This window comes from Leptidea sinapis, chromosome 25 (genome assembly GCF_905404315.1).
Source record: "Leptidea sinapis chromosome 25, ilLepSina1.1, whole genome shotgun sequence".
Classification (NCBI taxonomy): Eukaryota; Metazoa; Arthropoda; class Insecta; order Lepidoptera; family Pieridae; genus Leptidea; species Leptidea sinapis.
In genome coordinates, this window is record NC_066289.1 from 10401746 (window position 1) to 10421615 (window position 19870).

The window sequence follows — 19870 nt, forward strand, 5'->3', positions numbered from 1 at the left end:
TGTAAATGTTACTCTATTTGTAAAACATGTTTTTGATGAAAAAAAAAAGCCCGCTGAGTTTGTTGCTCCCATTCTTCTCAGGCCTGAGGCATTCATTTTGGAATGGGTGGTAGTTTTTTGACTTTCAATAAGTGATTTCACATCCTATTTTGAATAAAAATATTTGAATTTGAACAATTTTATGTATGTAAAACATATAATAGCGAAAATTATTTAACTTTTGGAGGCCGTGTCACCAGATTCTAATTAGTTATTGGTGTCTGGTATTAGCTTGCACAAACGACAAGACGTTTCATGCCGTTTACCCCTAACCCCAATTAAACACGGTTCTATACTAACAGTTCAAAGCTATAGCAAGATGTATTAGGTACTATTAATAATTTATTTTGTCGCAAGTTATGTATAGGATTTTTTTTTAATTTTGGAACAGCAGGACAAACAAGCGTAAGTCACCTGGTGTTATGTGATCGGTGACGCCCACTTTTTCTTGCAACACAAGAGGAATGACATGAGCATTGGTGGCCTTTAAGGAAGGCCTCTAATGTCTAGCATTAGCATACTTCTACAAGCTATGTGATGATTTTTATCATCACTAACGGCTTCTTCTAACACTACTTTTGATTTTTTAGATCAGGTTTCAATTGAATTCTTAAACATATTTATCCGGATATTTTTTATATTATAGGATACGGCCCGTGGACATCTTCAGTACCTACTTTAGACTTTATTTGAGGTGGAAGTTTACTTTAAAGGATCCTAATAGGTTCGGGTATAATTAATAATTATACAATAGCTGACTCCAAAAATACTTCGGCAATAGTAAATCACGCGGTTTTAGAAGAACAGATAGACGAGGTGCGGATGAAATTTAGCATTTTGACGATATGTCCCGTCGTAAAAATCGACCATTGGCCGGGAACTTGTGTTCCGAAAATTTGTAATATATGCGGTAAAATCTTAGAATAATGTAACATTTATTAAATCTGTTTCGCAGCTCTTGGACAACAGTCTTAACAAATCCAAGTGATAGCTGCGCACAATATTCGAATAAGCTGCATTGTTCGTTGGTGATAGCGCGAAAACGAGTACGTGCATAAACCGAAAATAAACTAACTAAGGTACGAATTTAATAATTAAATACACACAAAGTAGTTTAAAGTAAAGTTAGTAATAATTAAACATAATTTACAAAATTTCCAATGTACTTCATTGACCTTTTTATCACATACACTATGTTTAGCTGTATAGATAGTGAATATTTATTTTTTATGAATATGTTATGTGCAATTTTAGCTTTTTCGATTTATTTCAATGACACGAGAAAGTAACCATTAATTCATCGTACTCTATGTACTCATTCTCATATAAGTACTAATTTGATAGGAAGTAAATACTTTATTTTATTTATTTAAGGATAACCTATTAGTAAATGTCTAAACAAAACCCTCAGTGGAATGAATATAGGTGCCACAATATGAAAATGAAGTAACACATATAAATTCATGTCGTTCAAAACTAATGGGGGAGGACCTAAGGTAAGTCTATAGATACATACAGAGCATGTCAATATGTTTGACATAGTCTCGATACAGGTGAATGTATTTTCAGATTAGTACGAGCTAACGGCCAACGCAAAAGACCCAAGAGTTTATATATAAATCGGCGAGGAGCTCTAGAAGGGAACTATTCAAGCAACTTAGGGCAATCGGCAAAAGTTAGCAGTACTTTGAACAAAAACACCATATCTGATATTTGACGATGAGCAGGTAGACTTTCTACTATAAAGATGTTTCAGTATTGCTCAATGCGTTATTGGTGAACCTAATAGACTGGTGACCGCACAACACTGCAGTATTTTAAAGTACTCCTCACGAAAGAGTTACAAATAATAATCATAGTTAATGGGTTTTAGAAATTTTTGACAGTTTTACCATTTCTTAATATGAAAACAAGAATTGCTGAAGACTTAGCTATGACTTTGTCGATATGTGTAAGGAATGTCAGTTTATTATCAAAGACTACTCCTAAGTGCAATTCACCTCTTGCATTGTTGTTCCACAAAAGAGATATCGAGATTCAATGATGTTATGTTTGCGTGTAAATTTTATATTTTGGAATTTCGAGATATTCAATATCATTCTATTCTCCGAGCACCAAGAAAACAAGCTTAAAAGATCCTTCTATAGCAGCTAAGTATTCCCAGAGATTCTAATCACTCGGCATAGCTTTGAGGTCGTCGGCAAACATAAAAGCTTTGCTTTGATGTCATTAATAAACACGTTAAATAATAATACTAATAATAATATTGACACACTTTTTACACAAATTATCTTGCCCCAAGTTAAGCATATTATATAGCCTGTGTTATGGGTTACAAGACAATGATATATTTAAATAGTTAGGGGTATATGTAAGAACCCTGAGGAACACCTGAGATTGCTGTGAAATGTCTTCCATGTAAAGCCTTTCCCTACCATGTATTACTGTCTAATAGATTAGTAAGTAATTTAAGGCTGCTCCAAAGATTCCATATTTTTCTAATTTTTTAACTAGTAGTCCGTGGGGCACGTTGTTGAAAGCCTTTAAGAAGTCTGTGTATACCGAATCTTCTTGGTGGAAGGCAACGACTGAGTCGACGAGGATTGTATTGCAGGTAAGATCTTGATTTAACAAACCAATCTGTTCTAAAATAAGTGATTGTTTAAAATATTTTTCTAAGTATGGACGCCTAGGAAATCTTAACAAACACGGGAAATATGGAGATGGTTCTATAATTAGATACCTCCGTATTCTTACCGTTGCAACATCGCGAATGTAAGACGTAGGTAGCTGTCATGCACACTAAAGTAATAAAAGCCTGGCATGTTCTCATGCATTGCCTAACAGCTAGAGGCTGTACTTAGACATATATATTATCTAAGCCCCCACCCTATAAAAATTTTCGGTTCGAAATTTGATTTTGGCACCTACAACTTACAAAAATATATTTGAGTTCTCTTTCGTGCAAAAACCCATAACTTGCCACAATAGCGAAGCAAATAAATATAATATATTATATCTTTAAGACGAAAATTATGTTCAGAACTTTTAAGATTTTACGCTTATTATTTCAAGTGATAATTTTTGTCACAGTTTGTCGTCTGTTCTTAATAGTTCCTTGTCAAGACATGTGAAGACTTTATTCTGATTAAGTTCAGCCTTAATGAATTTTGCAATACGCAAGGAAGAAAAGTTCAAACTGTGACAAAAAATATTGAACTTTACAAGATAGCACGTGCAAGACGAAACCACAAGACTTGATGTGTTTATATCGGTATTACTATTTGCATGCACCTCATTTATTTAAGATCAAAATATGGTTCCCACTTCGATTCGGTTAAGTCAAGTTTTAAAGATACTCTGTAGAGTGAATTTGAGGTATCAAATCAAATCAAAATCATATACTCACATAGGTCACGAAAATGACACTTATGAATGTCAAAAAAATTTGATATTTACCGCCACTTTCTCATCTTACAGCCCTTTAGTTGAGCTAATGAGAAGAAGTGGCAACAAACTCATTGACACTCTTTTAAATAAACATTTACAAGTTCATTGTTTTACAAATCATTTCGATTACAATATATTATGTTAAGTGATGCAACAAAATTACTCAAACGTCAAATAGTGAATATCTTACACGAGAAAGTAAAAAAAAATATGTAAATTAATACAAAACAAAAGTTATTGCGTACAGTAGTTGCATGATCCACACACACCGTAAATAAATAAAGGTATTTTGTGAGCATTTTATTAGCGATTATAAAAAAAATAACTTTAAATTTAAGAATCTGAAGGAGAGTTTCTGCTTCATGATCATAACGCAGCTATCGCCTCCCTCGACCATATTTTAGCGAAGGAAACAACCCGTCCCATGTCGCCGCCACAAGGAGTGACATTCGACAAGGGCATGTCGAAGCCTGTCACGAGAACTACTTAGTACTTACTAAATAACTCTCCTTACAATTTGACCATTCTACTTGAATTTGTAATTATTAATATTACATAAATAATTAACTTTTTAACTGTTAAACAGCGTTAAAACGTTGGATGAGGATAGCGCAGGACCGATCGTCGTGGAGATCTCGTGTGGAGGCCTTTGTCCAGCATAAAGGCATAAAAAGCATCTATTTTCTCAAAATTGATTCCTTTAGAATTCTTTTTGATGTCATTGCAGTGGACTTTTTCCGACTGGTATGATGGTAAAACAGACAAGATATAATAGGATTGTACTTCAAGTGATACACAATGTCAATAAATAAAATTTGAAAACAAAATTTTATGAACGATGCGGGACTCGAACCCATGACCTCTGGCGTTCCGTGCCACTTCTCTGCCAACTGATCTAACCGTTCGAGTGACGTATCGTCATAAAATCTTGTATGCCCTGTCCAACTCTCAATATATTAAAATATAACCATTTAAAATATTTAAATGTATCGTAAAAAATAAATTAACATCTAAGGCCTATTCTAATGTGAAATATTATTGTTATGTTTCCAAATTTACTGTTAATGAATATTGTTACACTTATTTGAATGCTATTGTAACTTTTATCTTTTATCCTGACTTGCACTAAATAACTTTTAAAGTTTTATACACGGACGAGTAATAAAAGAAGGACTCCGCGCCGTGATATTAGCAAGTGAAGCACCCTTATGCTAACGTGTATGCGGTGACGGGGGATACCAGTTACACATTTTTTTCTCCCTTAAATAATCATATATGGCAACAAATACTTTTATAGTATCGCTTTAACACTTTTTCACAACTGACGACGGCATTTTTAAAATATTTTATTGCGACGCAAACTGATCTGTCACAGCCGATGGCAAATCTCATAATGGTAGCCGATCGGCTTGTATTAGTGTAAGTGTGTGCGTGGGGCTATGTATTTACACGTTTACCGGCTTATTTTGGCGCTTCACTGTTTGTAAGGTGACACGGAGTCCTTATTTTTTTACTCGTCCTTGGTTTTACAGTGTATTAAGATTTTTTTGAATTTGAATTTGAAAAGTTTGCAAAGATACCGATATAAGCGCATTCAAATCATAAACCAGAACAATGGACACACACACACACACAGAATGATATAATATAACTTCACTGGAGCCTCATTACTTACTCTCAGTCGTTTCAGTATCATCCCTATTGACCTTTCTGTCGACTTGCCGCGCCAAATCTCTGGCAGGCGGATAGGTTTTGACATTCCTTACAATTTAACTAAATACGCGGCAAAACTTTGCTACGTTTGATTCTCGTTCAAATTGTAAGGTGCTGAGAAATATGATTCAAATTCAAATTGGCATTTTAATCGCTTAAACTTTGTAGTTCTTTATTAACCTATATTTGCAGTATTATGTATGTGCCTGTGTCCTAGTGTGCTGACAATATGTTTACGAGTCTTGTCTTTCATTAGGTATATCTTAAATTTTATTTAACCTGCTATATGAATGGTTTTAGGTACTTATTTATTTCGGTTATCAAAATATACCTCGTTCGGATCTCCAATTTAATAACAAATAGAATAGAATAAACAAATAGAATTTAAAGTTCAAATCTCAAAAAAAAAACTTTTTTCTGATAAAAGACGCCTTGATATAATACATAAGTTTCCCTCGGAACTCGTCACAGCTTTACCAAAAATGAACTCATGCACTAATGCCTAATAAAGGAAGTAGGTAATATCCCATAGATCAATACTTATCTTTTAGGATATGTTTAAAACAAATATTTGAGACTAGCTTATGGACGACCTGACAGCTCGATAATACCCCACCAATTTTGATTTGTCAATGTGTGAGTTAGCTAGTGGTTTAATATTCATAATACTAAGGAGCTACTATCAAGAGTGGCTAATTGTTTACGAATTGTCAATCAAAATAGGTTACAGTTACAATAAATTCGCTAACCTTGTCTCTCTTGCTCGCTTTATTTACGCTAGTATGCTGTAACTACATGGTTTAACATCAAGGTCTATATTATATGTTAAGTTTCCCTTGCCGATTAATCTAATATCGTTTGGATACTGTGTATTTTTGATAAAATCAATGTTGAAGTTTAGTTGGAACAGCCTGTTTTATCAATAATTTGATGTGTCGTGTGACTAGACAAAGATTTTTTTTGTCTAGTAAAATATCGAAACTATGAAACGTATTATGTTATTTCTTATTGAGTCTTTTAATTGTTAATAAATATTTTTTTAATTTAATACATTGAATGATATGTGCATAGTAGCAAATTAAGTAATAAGTAGGTATAAGTATAAATGTATATAATGTTACGTATTGCAATCTACCAATAAATCGTACCTTTTTCGGTGCCATACCAGATTTCAACCTCTACATTAAACAGCACATATCTCAAAATAAATTAAATATATCTGTTCAAAACTCGGAAAGTACATAAATAAAATTGACTTTGAGTTCCGCTTCTATTCGAATATTATAGTGCGCGCGCATTTACAGGTTGCCATGGCAACGATCGAGCCCCGGCTGTTCTGCGCATTACTTTTTCGGAGAACTCCATGAAGGTTTTATTACGTGGTTGTTCAACCAGCATATAGCTGCACTTTGGTGGTCCGAATAATAATTTCTGAATAAATACAGGTAATCATTAACAATTTATATATAATAATGATAGATCTTAAGTTTATACCATCCAATAGTTACATTATCAATTATTACTGTAATATTTTTGAAGAGCTCGCCTTGAACTTGAAAAGTATGTCAGGTAAGAGCACGGGTTAAGAGAAAGCTGTATAGTTATTTTTTTTTTAATTCTGTTTTGAAGTAACGAATAATAGCGGATTAACGAAATAGATTTGCTAAATTGTTAAGTATTTACGATAATACACAATAAGTAAAGTTATTTACGCAATTACTGTTCTCCTAAGGTAACCATATGGTTAACTACAGCTTGTCTGTAACATAAGGTATCTATCTTTTATTATTAGATTTACGGAAAGATGGCTGAAGACGAAATGCTGCTGCCTCTGCAGAGTGAGAATGAAGACAGCGGCATTGATAGTGATGAGGAGCAGCAAGACAACCAACTGGACCCTGAGCAGCAAGTAAGTTAGCATTATCATAGCATGTATATAGTATAGCATTTCGTGTCTGCTTAGCAGATTGTGGTGATATTTAGCATAAATAATTAGAGTGGAGTTTGTTAGAAGCAGTCGGGACAGAGTCTTTTTTGTAAGAAAAACGTTGTTAATTAGGTACTTAGAAAATTAATACGTAGACAACCAATGAAAACAGGTTTATTTCTTTAGTGTGCGTGACAAGCTACGTCTTGCACTCGCGATTTGTATGTGTCTACACCTTGTCTACACTTTATGTTAGTGTGCATGCATTGCTCAAAATAGAGGCTACTTCTAAGCTGAATTTTTTTTTCGAAGTTTTCTTAGCTGTCACAGTCTATCTAATCTAAGGTTAATTATTTAAAAATATATCAAATAAGGTATGAAAATTTCAAGTTAAATAAAATGGAATTTTAATTTGTATACAATTGTTTTTGTATTGACGTGACAACTGGGGCGAAAGTAATTTATCTCGTACAATTAATATGCAAGCGAAAAATTTTATGTGTTCCCTTAATCCCATCACATTTCCACCTTTTCCAAATTCATTTGAAAATTTGGTTTGAGGCTTTCAAAATGTAGGATGCTTTACTGATCTATATGAGAATCTTAGATGCTCGATGAATTAAAAAACTAAATAAAATCTATTTCTCGGAACAAGTCGTTTAGTGATAATGTATAATAAAACCATTAATATATACTTTATCTTATTATATTTTTTGTTCTATTTTGTCAATTTAAATTAATGTTATTTGTGTTAGGTTATGTTACAACTACATTCTCAAAGTGAGGGGTTGTAATCGCATCATGATTCTGAATATATTGGTACTGATAACTTATCTCTAATAGACCAGAGTCGATAATTTTTAAACCAAAAAAATAATAGCAGGCTGATAGCACCCATTGAAAATGGGAGAGAATATAACAAAAATTAAAGGAAAAATAAATTACGGGCGATCTGAGGTCGGGAAGTGGAAAAAGGGAGATGTTTAAGGGTAAAAAACTGTTTATCTCGATTTCCGGCAAAACTACAAATCCTATGGAAAAATTTCAAATCGCAAAGTTGTAGGTAATAAGAAGATCTACAACTTTTGTATTCACACTTTTTTCATATAACCTAAAATTTTTTGTGAAAAATTAAAAAAACCATGGTTTCGGTTTTTTATTTTTATCTTTTACAAAAAAAAAATCTTCGTACTCGCTCGTGGCTCGACGTTCTTGACTACGACATATATTATATATTTATCGGATTTTTGTACATTGTTTCGCAAACTGGCCAAGTCTTTTGCATTTCATATCATCACAGGCGTAATACAATGTGGGCCACGCCTTGGGTAGTTCCGTTATGTACTACGACTTTGTGATACGGACAGATATTGCCGCTTGTACCACTACTCAATCTATAGTTCATCATCACCGATAAAAAGCGACTTATGGGGTGGAAGAAGTACAGGGGTAAATTTGTATAAGTCTTTAATTTTAAAATTTACAAAGAATAAAGAAACTTCCGGCGGCCCGGAGTGCCACTAGCCTGTGTTACTCTTTATAGCTACTAAACTCTAGACTTAATTAGGAATAGGGGCTGTATCAACCACCTAGTAATCACATCATCATCATCAGCCGGAAGACGTCTACTGCTGGACAAAGGCCTCCCCCAGAGATCTCCACGACAATCAGCCCAGCGCTGCCCTCATCCAACGTATACCGGCTATCTTGAGCAGATCGCCGGTCCATCTTGTGGGAGGCCTACCAACACTGCGTCTTCCGGTACGTAGTCGCCATTTGAGGATTTCACTGCCCCACTGGACATCTGTCCGTCGAGCTATATGCCCTGCCCACTGCCACTTCACTTCAGTCGGTGACTTTTGTTCTCCTACGGATCTCCTCATTTCAGATAAGACTAAGTATATAGATAAGACTTAATAATTTCCAGTATGCAGAGGGCTACAGCAGCGATGATGAAGCCAACCAGAATAATGTCTACGAACCGATGCTGCCACAAAACGATGACTTTGAGCGACTGGTGATTATATTTTTACTGTCCATTTTTCAATCGAAATTAATTTAACTTTCTATGTACATCGACAAAATTTAACCGTGACCCACCTAAATGTCATCTTGCTACAGTCATAATGAATGAGTAGGTCAAAATTCGCTTGAATATATATTTCCTAAGTAACTGTTATCATTTTATTAGACACGGACAGTCCACCAACTGTCATATAATTTTTTTGTACAAAAATAAACCTAACTGTTTTTATGGTTTTAAAAGAATTATTAGGAAAGTGGGTCTTGAATCAATTTTGTCGATGATGCCTATCCTTTAGCGCTCAACAGATCCATTTGTACCAATTCAAGGAACTTAAGGCGACACTAAATGCCAGCGACCTTGAGCGATAGGAGTTCACCGCTGCCGGCACGCCATCTATGTAACAAAGTCAATATTTTTAAAATTCTTGCGTGGAAAACAGTTTATATGCTTACAATCCTCGTTATTCACTACTAATCTGAATAAATGAACCTACACAAAAAAGAACAAACTATAAGAATAATTTTTATGAGAGAAGTACCAAAAAATGCGTCACGCCATGTCAAAAAACTTGTTTAACTTCAAAGAAAAGTGGTAGTTCAAAAAGGCTCGGCTGTGTTAACTATAAGCAACAGCAAGCATTAGCAACCTACCAATAAGACTTAAGGATATGTGTAACAGGATTAAGTAGTATTCATAACTCGAAATGCTATACATTCACCACAAAACTTGTCTAAAAACACCATGTTTGCGTGTTTTCTGCTTACTCTTCGCCTTAACGCGGTGTGATACCACCGCTACATATGGCCCTACGACGAAATCCACACAACTTCATTCGATTTCTCGCCTTATTTTGTTATTAGAAATTGCTAGTATACTTTGTACTTATATTAGAATAAAAGTCCGTTAAATTCAGATTTTTGTCCCTTTTGACAAGCGGAATTTTGCGGGAAAAACCAAGATTTAACAGTAAATCTTTAAAGTTCTGATTTACCCCTCTTCTCGGCCGTGCTGATTTATTTTTAAACGATAACTTCCAGAAAATGATGTCTCTTCACACGGTGGAGCAGTATCATTACGAACATGAGAGGAGTTTGGACAGGTGCTCGCCGCAACTCTTCGAGGTGGAGTTGACAGCTTCTGATGAAGATGACGATGGTTCCATGTTGGAGCTGGTGATTCCACTGCAGTCTCGTTACAAAAGAAATGCTGAACACGAGTCGATGTGGTTCTGGTTCAACGCTTTGTTCTGCTTGGGTTGTTTCCATTAAATATTCATCTATTTAACCGAAAGTATTTAACCAAAGGGAGACTCGCTTGAAACGTACAACAATACTTCTTTAACCGTTGTGATGAGGTCAAGTAATGCATATTTGAAATAAGGCAAAAAAAAGCCAACGAGGTAACAGGAAAGTTCTTAACAGATTTATTGTTATATTCGTTTTCTCGACTTATGTAGTGTGAACGAGATAAAATACACGTCAGTTTATATCATATACTTTTTAGGGCGATAAGTGAGTGAATGATCTGCGCATAACAGTTAAATACGATAGGAAACAAATAGCGATCTCGATCACATTGCACTTTGCCTAGATGTAAAGATGGAAATCTCATGTGCCTGATATTAAATTGGCACCCACACATTCCCCTAAAATGTCCTACTTTAGATACTTAATGAGATCCGATATAAAGGCATTTAAGTTTATAGCATACTTCCACCTTAGAGGCAAGCAACGCACTCTAATATTTAAGATGAAAAGTAAAAAAATGCTAACACCAAACACCACACAAAACACAATTAATTTTAGTTGTAACATCGAGGGCGCAGCACTGTTGCCATTAGACAAAAGAAACACGATTTGTTGTGTGAACATCTAAACATATCATTCATTATTTAAACTGTCCTGTAAAAATGAAAATAGCTTAGAAAATGCTTTACATGTTTTTCATACAACGGTTAAGAGTATGAGATGTCCTAATACCGTCTCCGGCAGGTTAAATACTCTAGGTATTACATTCCATTCGTTGTTTCCACCTCTAGAAAAACTTGTGTTGAACAAAACATTACTTCTAACAGGTTCATGCTTCATAGTATAACTAATTATATACTAACTATTTAGTTATAAGTAATAATATTATTTTTGCAGTCACTAAAATTATTGTATCTTTAACTGTCGCAGGTAGAGTCGCTTCTAACGCGGGGAGTTATCGCATATAAGTGTTATTTTCAAATAAACATTCAAATATCGCAAAGTTTTCTTGCCTAACGTAACACGGAGGAAATATCTTATAACTAACAGATAATCATATTAAATTTTCGTTTAAATTATATTTTTATAAATATGAGAATAATTTATTATAGTATATAACAATATCTATATAATATATATGTACATAATTAAATAATACATTTGATGAAACTTAAGAAGTTTATTATGTGCAAGTAATATTTCTGCAAGAAAGTTATTTATTTTGTAAACTTACTTATTTACTATATCAAATTTTAATTTGTAGACAGTCACCTGTTCCATGTATACGAAGCAATTGTTGATAGGGTTGCCATCTTTGTCTGCAAGTTGAATGTCTCTGATTTCAGTGAAGGTAAATTAAAAAGTACAGATTAATAAAAAGGAGTTTAGTTGATTTAATATAAAAATGTATTTCATTGTTATTTTATTTATTTAAGGGATTGGTAACTTGACCATAAGCTCAAAACAAAATATAATAAAAAAAGACTATTACAGTCATTTCCAATATAGGTATTATTGATTACGAAAAAAGCTCCGTTAAGTGTAAAAAAAAGTAGTAATGTAATTTAGACCTCCATTAATATATCTTACATGTGACGCCATTGATTATAGATGCGATCTATTACATTAGTAAAAAAAATGTAAAACCCCTTTTTGTTTTATGTAAAGAGAGTATAAAAAATAACATAATAGTATATGTGAAATAGAGTTCAAAACTATTTTTATGGAACGGTTGGCGACCCTAACAGTTGGTGACTTTTGATATTGGGTATATTTAAACAATATGTTATGTTTTTAAAGTGATAACCATCACTTCTAGGATTAATACACAAATAAAATTTGAAAAACAAAATTTCATGAACGATGCGGTACTCGAACGGTTAGCTCAGTTAGTTCACCGGCACGGAACGCCGGAGGTCGTGAGTTCGAATCCCGCATCGTTCATAAAATTTTGTTTTTCAAATTTTATTTGTGATTTGGGTATATTACTACCTGCGTATCTACAGAACTACATAATATTTTTTTTTTATTATTTTTATCTGGAATTATTATAATAATAATATAAAAATGTACATTATTATATATTTTCATAATTGTTATTTGGTTGTTCGTATAAATTACGTAATTATAAACATGGTCTATTATAAAAGGTTGTAAGCATTATATTCGTTATTAATTATTAATAATTACATACACAAATATGCCAAATGTATGTAAAACACAAATATGCATACACTTCGCTGTATGTATTAAATAATTAAGCAATTAATTGCATATTATATTTACTGCGCTAAAATTGTTGATTATTTAACAATAATGTAGTTTTGCTTTATGGTATACGTATCTATTGAATACTAATATATAATGTTATTTGAATGTTATATTTTTAAACAAATAATTTCTAATTGCAGCTATAGTTGCATTTGTTTAAGGCACTTGTCCCACCGCCGTGAGAAAGCGATTATCAACTATTTTGTCACTCAAGAAATCTTAGATAATTTATACGTCGAGATAGATTATGACAGCTGTCGTCGTCGAAAAATTTGAGTTTAGCGTTGATATATATATAGCGTGTATTGAGCAATGCACGCACACTAACAGAAACTATCATACAAATCGCTAGTGTAAGACGAATTTTGTCACGCGCACTAAAGTATTAAACCTGGCCTGTTTTTATCGGTTGTCAAACAAACTTTTATTGAACTTATTTTTGTTACTACGATTTCATTCGCAAGCGATTTAGCTGTTGATCAACTAAAATCGCTTCGTGTGAACCCTTTGTCAGAACGGCAACCATTTTCTACTATAGTGCGAGTAATGTCAGGAGGTCTATTTCCAAAATCGAATGCCGAAGTTTCGGTCCGAACAAAAAAACGACGAACTTCGAATTAAATCCTATTATCAAAGTACTTCGGATCCGAATAGTGCCTTCGGATTTCATTTCGGAACCAAATACATAACCATTAAAAGTGAAGTTGTAGTTACGATCATAATAATGTCAAACAACGAAAAAGTAAATGTCAAGTGAATTTGGGAATAAGGTAAATGAAAGACAAAATGTCTAACTGCGAACTTCGTTCGATGTTCGGATCCGAAACACTTTTGTAATAGGAAAATGTATGATCCGTCAACCGAAACTTCGTATTTCGATTTTGGTAATAAAGCTCCTGTTGCAATCATACACTCCAATAGGCCAGCGAACAAAACTATCGGAACTACACTCTTCTTACAACTCGCTAACTTATCTCGCTTTCTATGGCTACTCGCTTCTTGTTTATAGCTAGCAGTGAGACAAGTGCCTTAAGTTTTACTTTATAATTGCGTCTTACATTATATATACTACTATATAAAAAGTTATTACAAGAATTAAATTAGGGAATCTATCTATGTGCTAAATAAATCCTCCCCAATAAGCTTATATTTAATACCTTTTTATACAGATTTTTATAATGCTTTTTAACTCATTTATTTTTAAAATTTTCAATTCATTAGAAATTATCATCTATATTATAATCATCAGTTTAAAACTTGTCAATTTCTTAAATCTATTTAAATAAACTTATTAAATTGTTAAATTAGGAGGGAAACAAAATAAATGCCATCTTAATAACTGTAGTAGTGCAAAGATTTCAAATGTTTATTAATGTTATACAAGTAATTAGATGTCTACGTAAATTTTAAAATTTCATAATACTTCTCAAGAGTAGGTACAAGTACTTGTTGTTACTTTTTATAATATATATATTGTCAGTAGACTTTTGACTATCTAATAGTTTGCTTATCATTTTGCAATTTTCATATTAAGTATTTTTATAGAAGTTATCTATCTCCGAGATGAAAAGCTATTGCATCGTACTGGGGAAATTTCAAATATTTTTATTCAAAATAGGATGTGACATCACTTATTGAAAGTAGAAAAAACCTACCACCCAATCCAAAATGAATGCCTCAGGCCTGAGAAGAATGGGCGCAATAAAGTCAGCGGGCTTTTTTTTTCATCAAAAATATATTTACAAGGTAATATTTATTGTACAATTAAACTTATTATTTAATAGCCTGACGCGGTCGCTCCATTCCCAATGTTTATGATATCAATTTTTGCATTAGAAAAGAAAAAAGAAATTACTTAAACCATTTCTTTTTTCTTTTCTTTCATATCTCATTTCTAGCCTGGTATTCACCAAAGGGGAGAGGAGAGGAGATGCATTTTGATAAACAATCCGATTTCATTATTTCCACATGTCTTCGCTTAGCTTCGGTGAAAATGGATTAAGCGGAGAGGAGATGTCTCATTTGTCTATAGAATTTTGCGCCGTTTAAGTGATCAAGAGTAAATAAGCACAGCTCACATCTCCACTCCGCCTTGGTGGAAATAACCTGACAGCTACGCAGCTTATCTCTTCTCCTCTCCGCTTTGATGCACACCGGGCCTTAAGGTATACAAAGGAAATCGGCACTAATGCCAGATGGATCGATCATCTACAAACAACTTCGTCGTTAAACAATATTTTTCTCCACTGGCCTTCAATCCTCTTCTAGACGGGTCCGTCTGGAACACGCTTCACCATCTGTTCCGTCTAATGTTTTCCTCTTTATCCTGATCAACAAGATGCTCTATATATTGGTTGCCTCCTTTTGCCTCTTTGTGCCTAAATGGAAATAATATGTACTAAAGAATACCAAAAACTAAATCACAAGAAACGAATAAGTACAATCTTGGAAAATTCCGCATCCCCCAATACGTTGAATAGTTTTTGCGTCTCAAATAAAAGTCATTTATATTTTTTATTTATATTAGATCCCCGATCTGTAACCGTTATTGTATCTATTTGCCTAATAGTTAATATCAGAAGAATCTAGTTTAGTGTTGTGAATTCATTATTAGTGTTTAAATGTTCTATTTCAAATGTGATTCTTAATAAGAATAATATACGTGTTCTATGTTTGTATTTTTTGAAAATCATACACTTTATAATTCCACTGTAACTATTTAAAATTAGTACAATTTTTTTACTTTAGTACTGTTTTAATAATTTTTTAGTGATACTGTCTATAGGTTCAAAATACAAGCGGTAAGTATAATACGCCAAAACTTAAAAGCTCTTGATCTCCTACAGTTTTGTACACGTGTAGGTTTAATAATTTTACAACGATTACAAATACTACTTCCCTACGAAACAAAAGGACTGGATATATCAGCAATTTCTTTTTCTGAAATCACATTTCCCAAACTAACAATGATTTAAATATTTTTTCCACGTAATTATAAAGATGAAATCGTGCTTCTTATTCATGACCATAATTTATTTATTTAATAAATAGGATGCCAACGGTGTATACTATATAATCCTTAAAGTAATAAACAATTAAAATGTGAGTAAAGGTGAGAATAAAATATAAAATTAAACAAGAAACAAAAACCAATCATGCAATACAACATTAGAACTAAGAGGCATTTCTAAGTGGTGAACATTTTTTTAACTGTCGTTATTAAACGACAGATATTAATAAATCGAAACAATAGCTTTGCCGCAAAATTAACATTAAACACGGGAAGTAAGCTGGCTGATATAGCACCGTTATATATGTATGTTACATAAAAGTGGTGATTTCTCTCTCTTTTCCATCACTTGGTCATTTTTTACTGGCCAAAATCAATCTGCTTTTATATCCCAATATCCGGACGACCGAGCCTTGTTCGGAATTTTAAGAATGTACACAACTTGAACAAAAAAACTAATAGGACATCTGGATTCGAACCAGGGTCTTCTGCTTTCCGGACCACCCAATGTCCCATGTGAGCTTTTATAGTCTTGTATATAGTGGCAAAATTTACCTTTGTATTCTAATGTTATTGTAGCTGTTTCTCATTAAAACACGGATTACACTAAATTTTTTAAATTGCAACCTAGCTAGATCGATTTATCGCCCCCCAAATCCCCTGTATACTAAAATTTTATGAAAATCGTTGGAGCCGTTTCCGAGATTCAGATTATATATATAAGAATAGCTCGTTTAAAGATATAAGATACATCATCGTTCTCCGTTTATCTTTGGCGTACTATATTTGCCCAAGACATTGCAATTGTAGTAAGTTTAAGCTTGTACTAATGTTTTAAATTTATCAAGACTGATTTGGCCAAAACAGTCTTTCTATTTTATCTGTTGGTAGTCTGTCTACGTTCATTAACAATGTATTATTGTCTTTGTAAGTTGTGAATACAAGAAAATGCAGTCAATACGTAATGAACTTTCTATTTCTTATCAGTATTTGTATCAAAGATATTTGTCTAAATAAACTATTTGTCGTCATTGTCATTTTTTATCATAACTACAACTTTTAACACTTCCATATAATGTCCTGTATCTAAGCACTCGATTTCCCCTCTGATGTGTTTACATACTTCATTTGTGAAATCTGCATGTTACTGCATATGTTTGTATTTCAATGGAGTGGCAATTTTTTGGCAAACTACTAACTTTTTTTTTATGGAAGAGGAGGAAGTTAAGTGATCACAATCGCCCACATTCTCTTGCAACACCAGAAGAATCACAGGGGCGTTGCTAGCCTTTAAGAACGGTGTGCGTGCTTTTTTTGAAAGTACCCATGCCGTATCGTCCCGGAAACACCTTATTATGGAGGAACGCCACACATGCAGATGTTGGTAATGATTTCCTAATTTGTGGCGTTTCATGCGAAGGTGGAATTTATCTCTTGATAAATGTGGTAGAAGACACACAATGAAGCGACGTCTCTACGCAACATCAAGTTATCAAGTCGTTCACAGAGCAGTGGGTCCTCGACCTTGTGATGTAGTCCCAGTGTAGCCCAGTAATATCACTAGTTTCATTTATGAACTGGAGGAACAAATGAGCATACAGATCACCAGAGTACACTAGAGGAATGACAGGAGCACTACTGGAAGGTATCCATGTCCTATCTTTCTAGTAAGACCGCACAAAAAAATCTCTATCCATAGTTTGGTTGTACATTCAAGAAAGTTCCTTGAAAACCGCTGTAGAGGATAGTAAGAATGATAACGAAGTTCGTGCCGTGTCGTGCAATGCTGGAATTCGTACGAACGTCGCCCTTCAAAATTTCGCGATTAAATTCTATATTCTAGGCAATTTAAACAAGAATGTAAACTATATCGGCCTTACAAATAAAATTGGCATATAGTTATACTAATCATAAACCAAGAAAATGCAAAAAGTTTACAATTAGACATTTTGCTTACGATTGGTTAATTCGGACGTATAACGTTTCCCGCGTTTATTTGCAAGGCTGCTTGTCATTCGGAAAACTTCATAATTATCATTTTATTGACAGTGTTGTCAACAATATTGTAAACATTTTGCATGTTCTTTGTTTATGCTTAGTTATAACTTTATACCAAGTTTATTTGTAAGGCCGTAAAGGTCTCAATCACGTCGTAGACAGAAGGTGACCAAATTGAAGTATTCATCTTCAATGACGTTGTATACAGATAATTATGTGTCATTGGTTTCAATTTATTTTAGTCGACTTATGTTTGATAACCTACAGCTAACCTTTCCTTTTTTACGGTATTTGGCTATAATAATATTATTATAATTAATGCATTTCGTTTATCATATATTATTACTGCATAAAATTATTTACTTCTTTTATGAAAAAAAAAGTGTTGATAAAAGCAAATAGGTAGTTCACCTAACACTCTCCAGTAACTCTTTATAGAGCTGTATACATTTTGTTAGTGGCGGCGACCGGTTGCGCCATCGTAGTGTCCCGGTGAATGCGTGGGTAACACTGAAAATGATTAGAACTGGTCAGTTAGAAACATTGCTAATGAAAACTTTATGAATTTCAATTTTAGAACTCTTTGGTAACCTAATGTAGTATATTGCATTCATTTGTCATTTGTTTCTCTGAATTGGCGGCAAATCTAAAACTCTTGTTACACGTGAAAATGATTTATTATGACTTTCGTTGTGGGCTTACTCAACAACAAAGCTGTGATAGGCTGCGATTAGCTTTTTTTAATGAAGCCCCATCTCGTGCCACTATTTTATAATTGTTTTAACGAGTTTAAGCGTGGACGTAGCCATCTCAATGATGATCCGTGTGAGAGACGTCCTTTAACAGAGTCTACTGAAGATTACGTCAGTGCTGTGCGACGCATGATAGAGGAAGATAAGAGAATGACCTATCAGCAGATACGGGCAAGCCTATGCATTGGTATGAGTCAAGTTCAAAAAAATATTACACGAACATCATATTATAGGCGTCAGGAAGCGTTGTACCAGATGGATACCCCATACTTTAACCGACGACGAGAAACACCTTCGCATGGCCTGGTGTCGCCAAATGTTAGATAAGTTCAACGGCGGTGACTCAAATGCTGTGTTCGACATCGTCTCAGGTGATGAAAGCTGGATATATTGAACCCGAAACCAAACGATATCAGCTCAGTGGGTGTTTCCTTTCGAGGATCGGCCAACTAAGGTAAAGAAAGGAAGAAGTCAAGGAAAAAATATGATTGCCTCATGCTTTGGTCAAAGGTCATTTCGCGACAGTTGTGATAGAAGATGGAAGGATAGTTACTGCAGACTGGTATGTCAATCGCTGTTTACCTGTTGTCTTGGAAAAAATTCGACAGCGGTGACCTCGAAACAGGATCCTCCTTCACCACGAAAGTTTAGCGCACTCCGCAAAACAGACTGTTGAATATTTGACTATGGCAGGTGCCAAGGTAATGAATCATCCGCCACACAGTCCTGACCTAGCCTGCGACTTTTATTCATTTCCAAGAACTAAACATAAAATTAGAGGTATTCGATTTACGAGCCTTGAAGATGCGGTGAAAGCGTACGAAAATGCCAGAGAAGAGACCCCTAAGGAAGAATGGGCCCACTGCTTTTCTCAGTGGTTCCATCGAATGCGACAATGTGTAGAGAGGAACGGAGATTACTTCGAAAAACAATAAAGGTACTGGCAACTTCCAACATGAACCCGTTTTTCATTTTCTAAACATTTTCAGTGTTACTACTAGTTTCTAGGTATGGCCGCAAATCCAGTGCCACTCACTTGCTGCTCAATATTCTTGATTGAAGGTTCTGCGGTCGTAACTTTGACAGATAAGTGTCCGTTCACACAAACCGGCTCGGAGAGGAGAGCAGATTTTAATCACGTTTAAAACAGAGTTTTGAATCATAGTAATAAGGTTATTTTTTAATTTCACTTCTTTTGTTAGTGAGAAAGATTGAGAGCTAACCTACGCGCTGAGTGTGTAATTATAAGGCTAAGCATATGCTGAGACGCAGCAAGATAGTTCCGTGGTTTCGTATAAAGAATAAATGTGTTCAGGCTGGCGAGTAAAATGATTGAAGAGGTTCATAGTTCAAATTAATTAAAATTATTTGGTTGCCATGCGAAACTTTTTTTACTGAAAGTGTATAATGTTGTAATCATCGTACCATAATATGTTC

At 34.0% G+C, this 19870-nt stretch overlaps 1 protein-coding gene and 1 long non-coding RNA gene across 2 annotated transcripts in view; one reads left to right on the forward strand and one right to left on the reverse strand.

The window, feature by feature from the left end:
• The window catches only part of LOC126972159 (dynein intermediate chain 2, ciliary), a 24941-nt gene extending 18454 nt beyond the window's left edge, over window positions 1–6487 (reverse strand). The window contains exon 1 of the mRNA XM_050818760.1: window positions 6351–6487. Within this exon, the coding sequence (XP_050674717.1) occupies window positions 6351–6365 (15 nt within the window). The 5' untranslated portion in view covers window positions 6366–6487. The remainder of the gene's footprint in view (window positions 1–6350) is intronic.
• Window positions 1741–16714, forward strand: LOC126972200 (uncharacterized). Its single transcript, XR_007731070.1, has 5 exons — window positions 1741–1861; window positions 6507–6647; window positions 6995–7111; window positions 9057–9146; window positions 10193–16714. It is a non-coding gene; the product is annotated as an uncharacterized LOC126972200 (long non-coding RNA).
• The last annotated feature ends 3156 nt before the right edge of the window (window positions 16715–19870 follow it).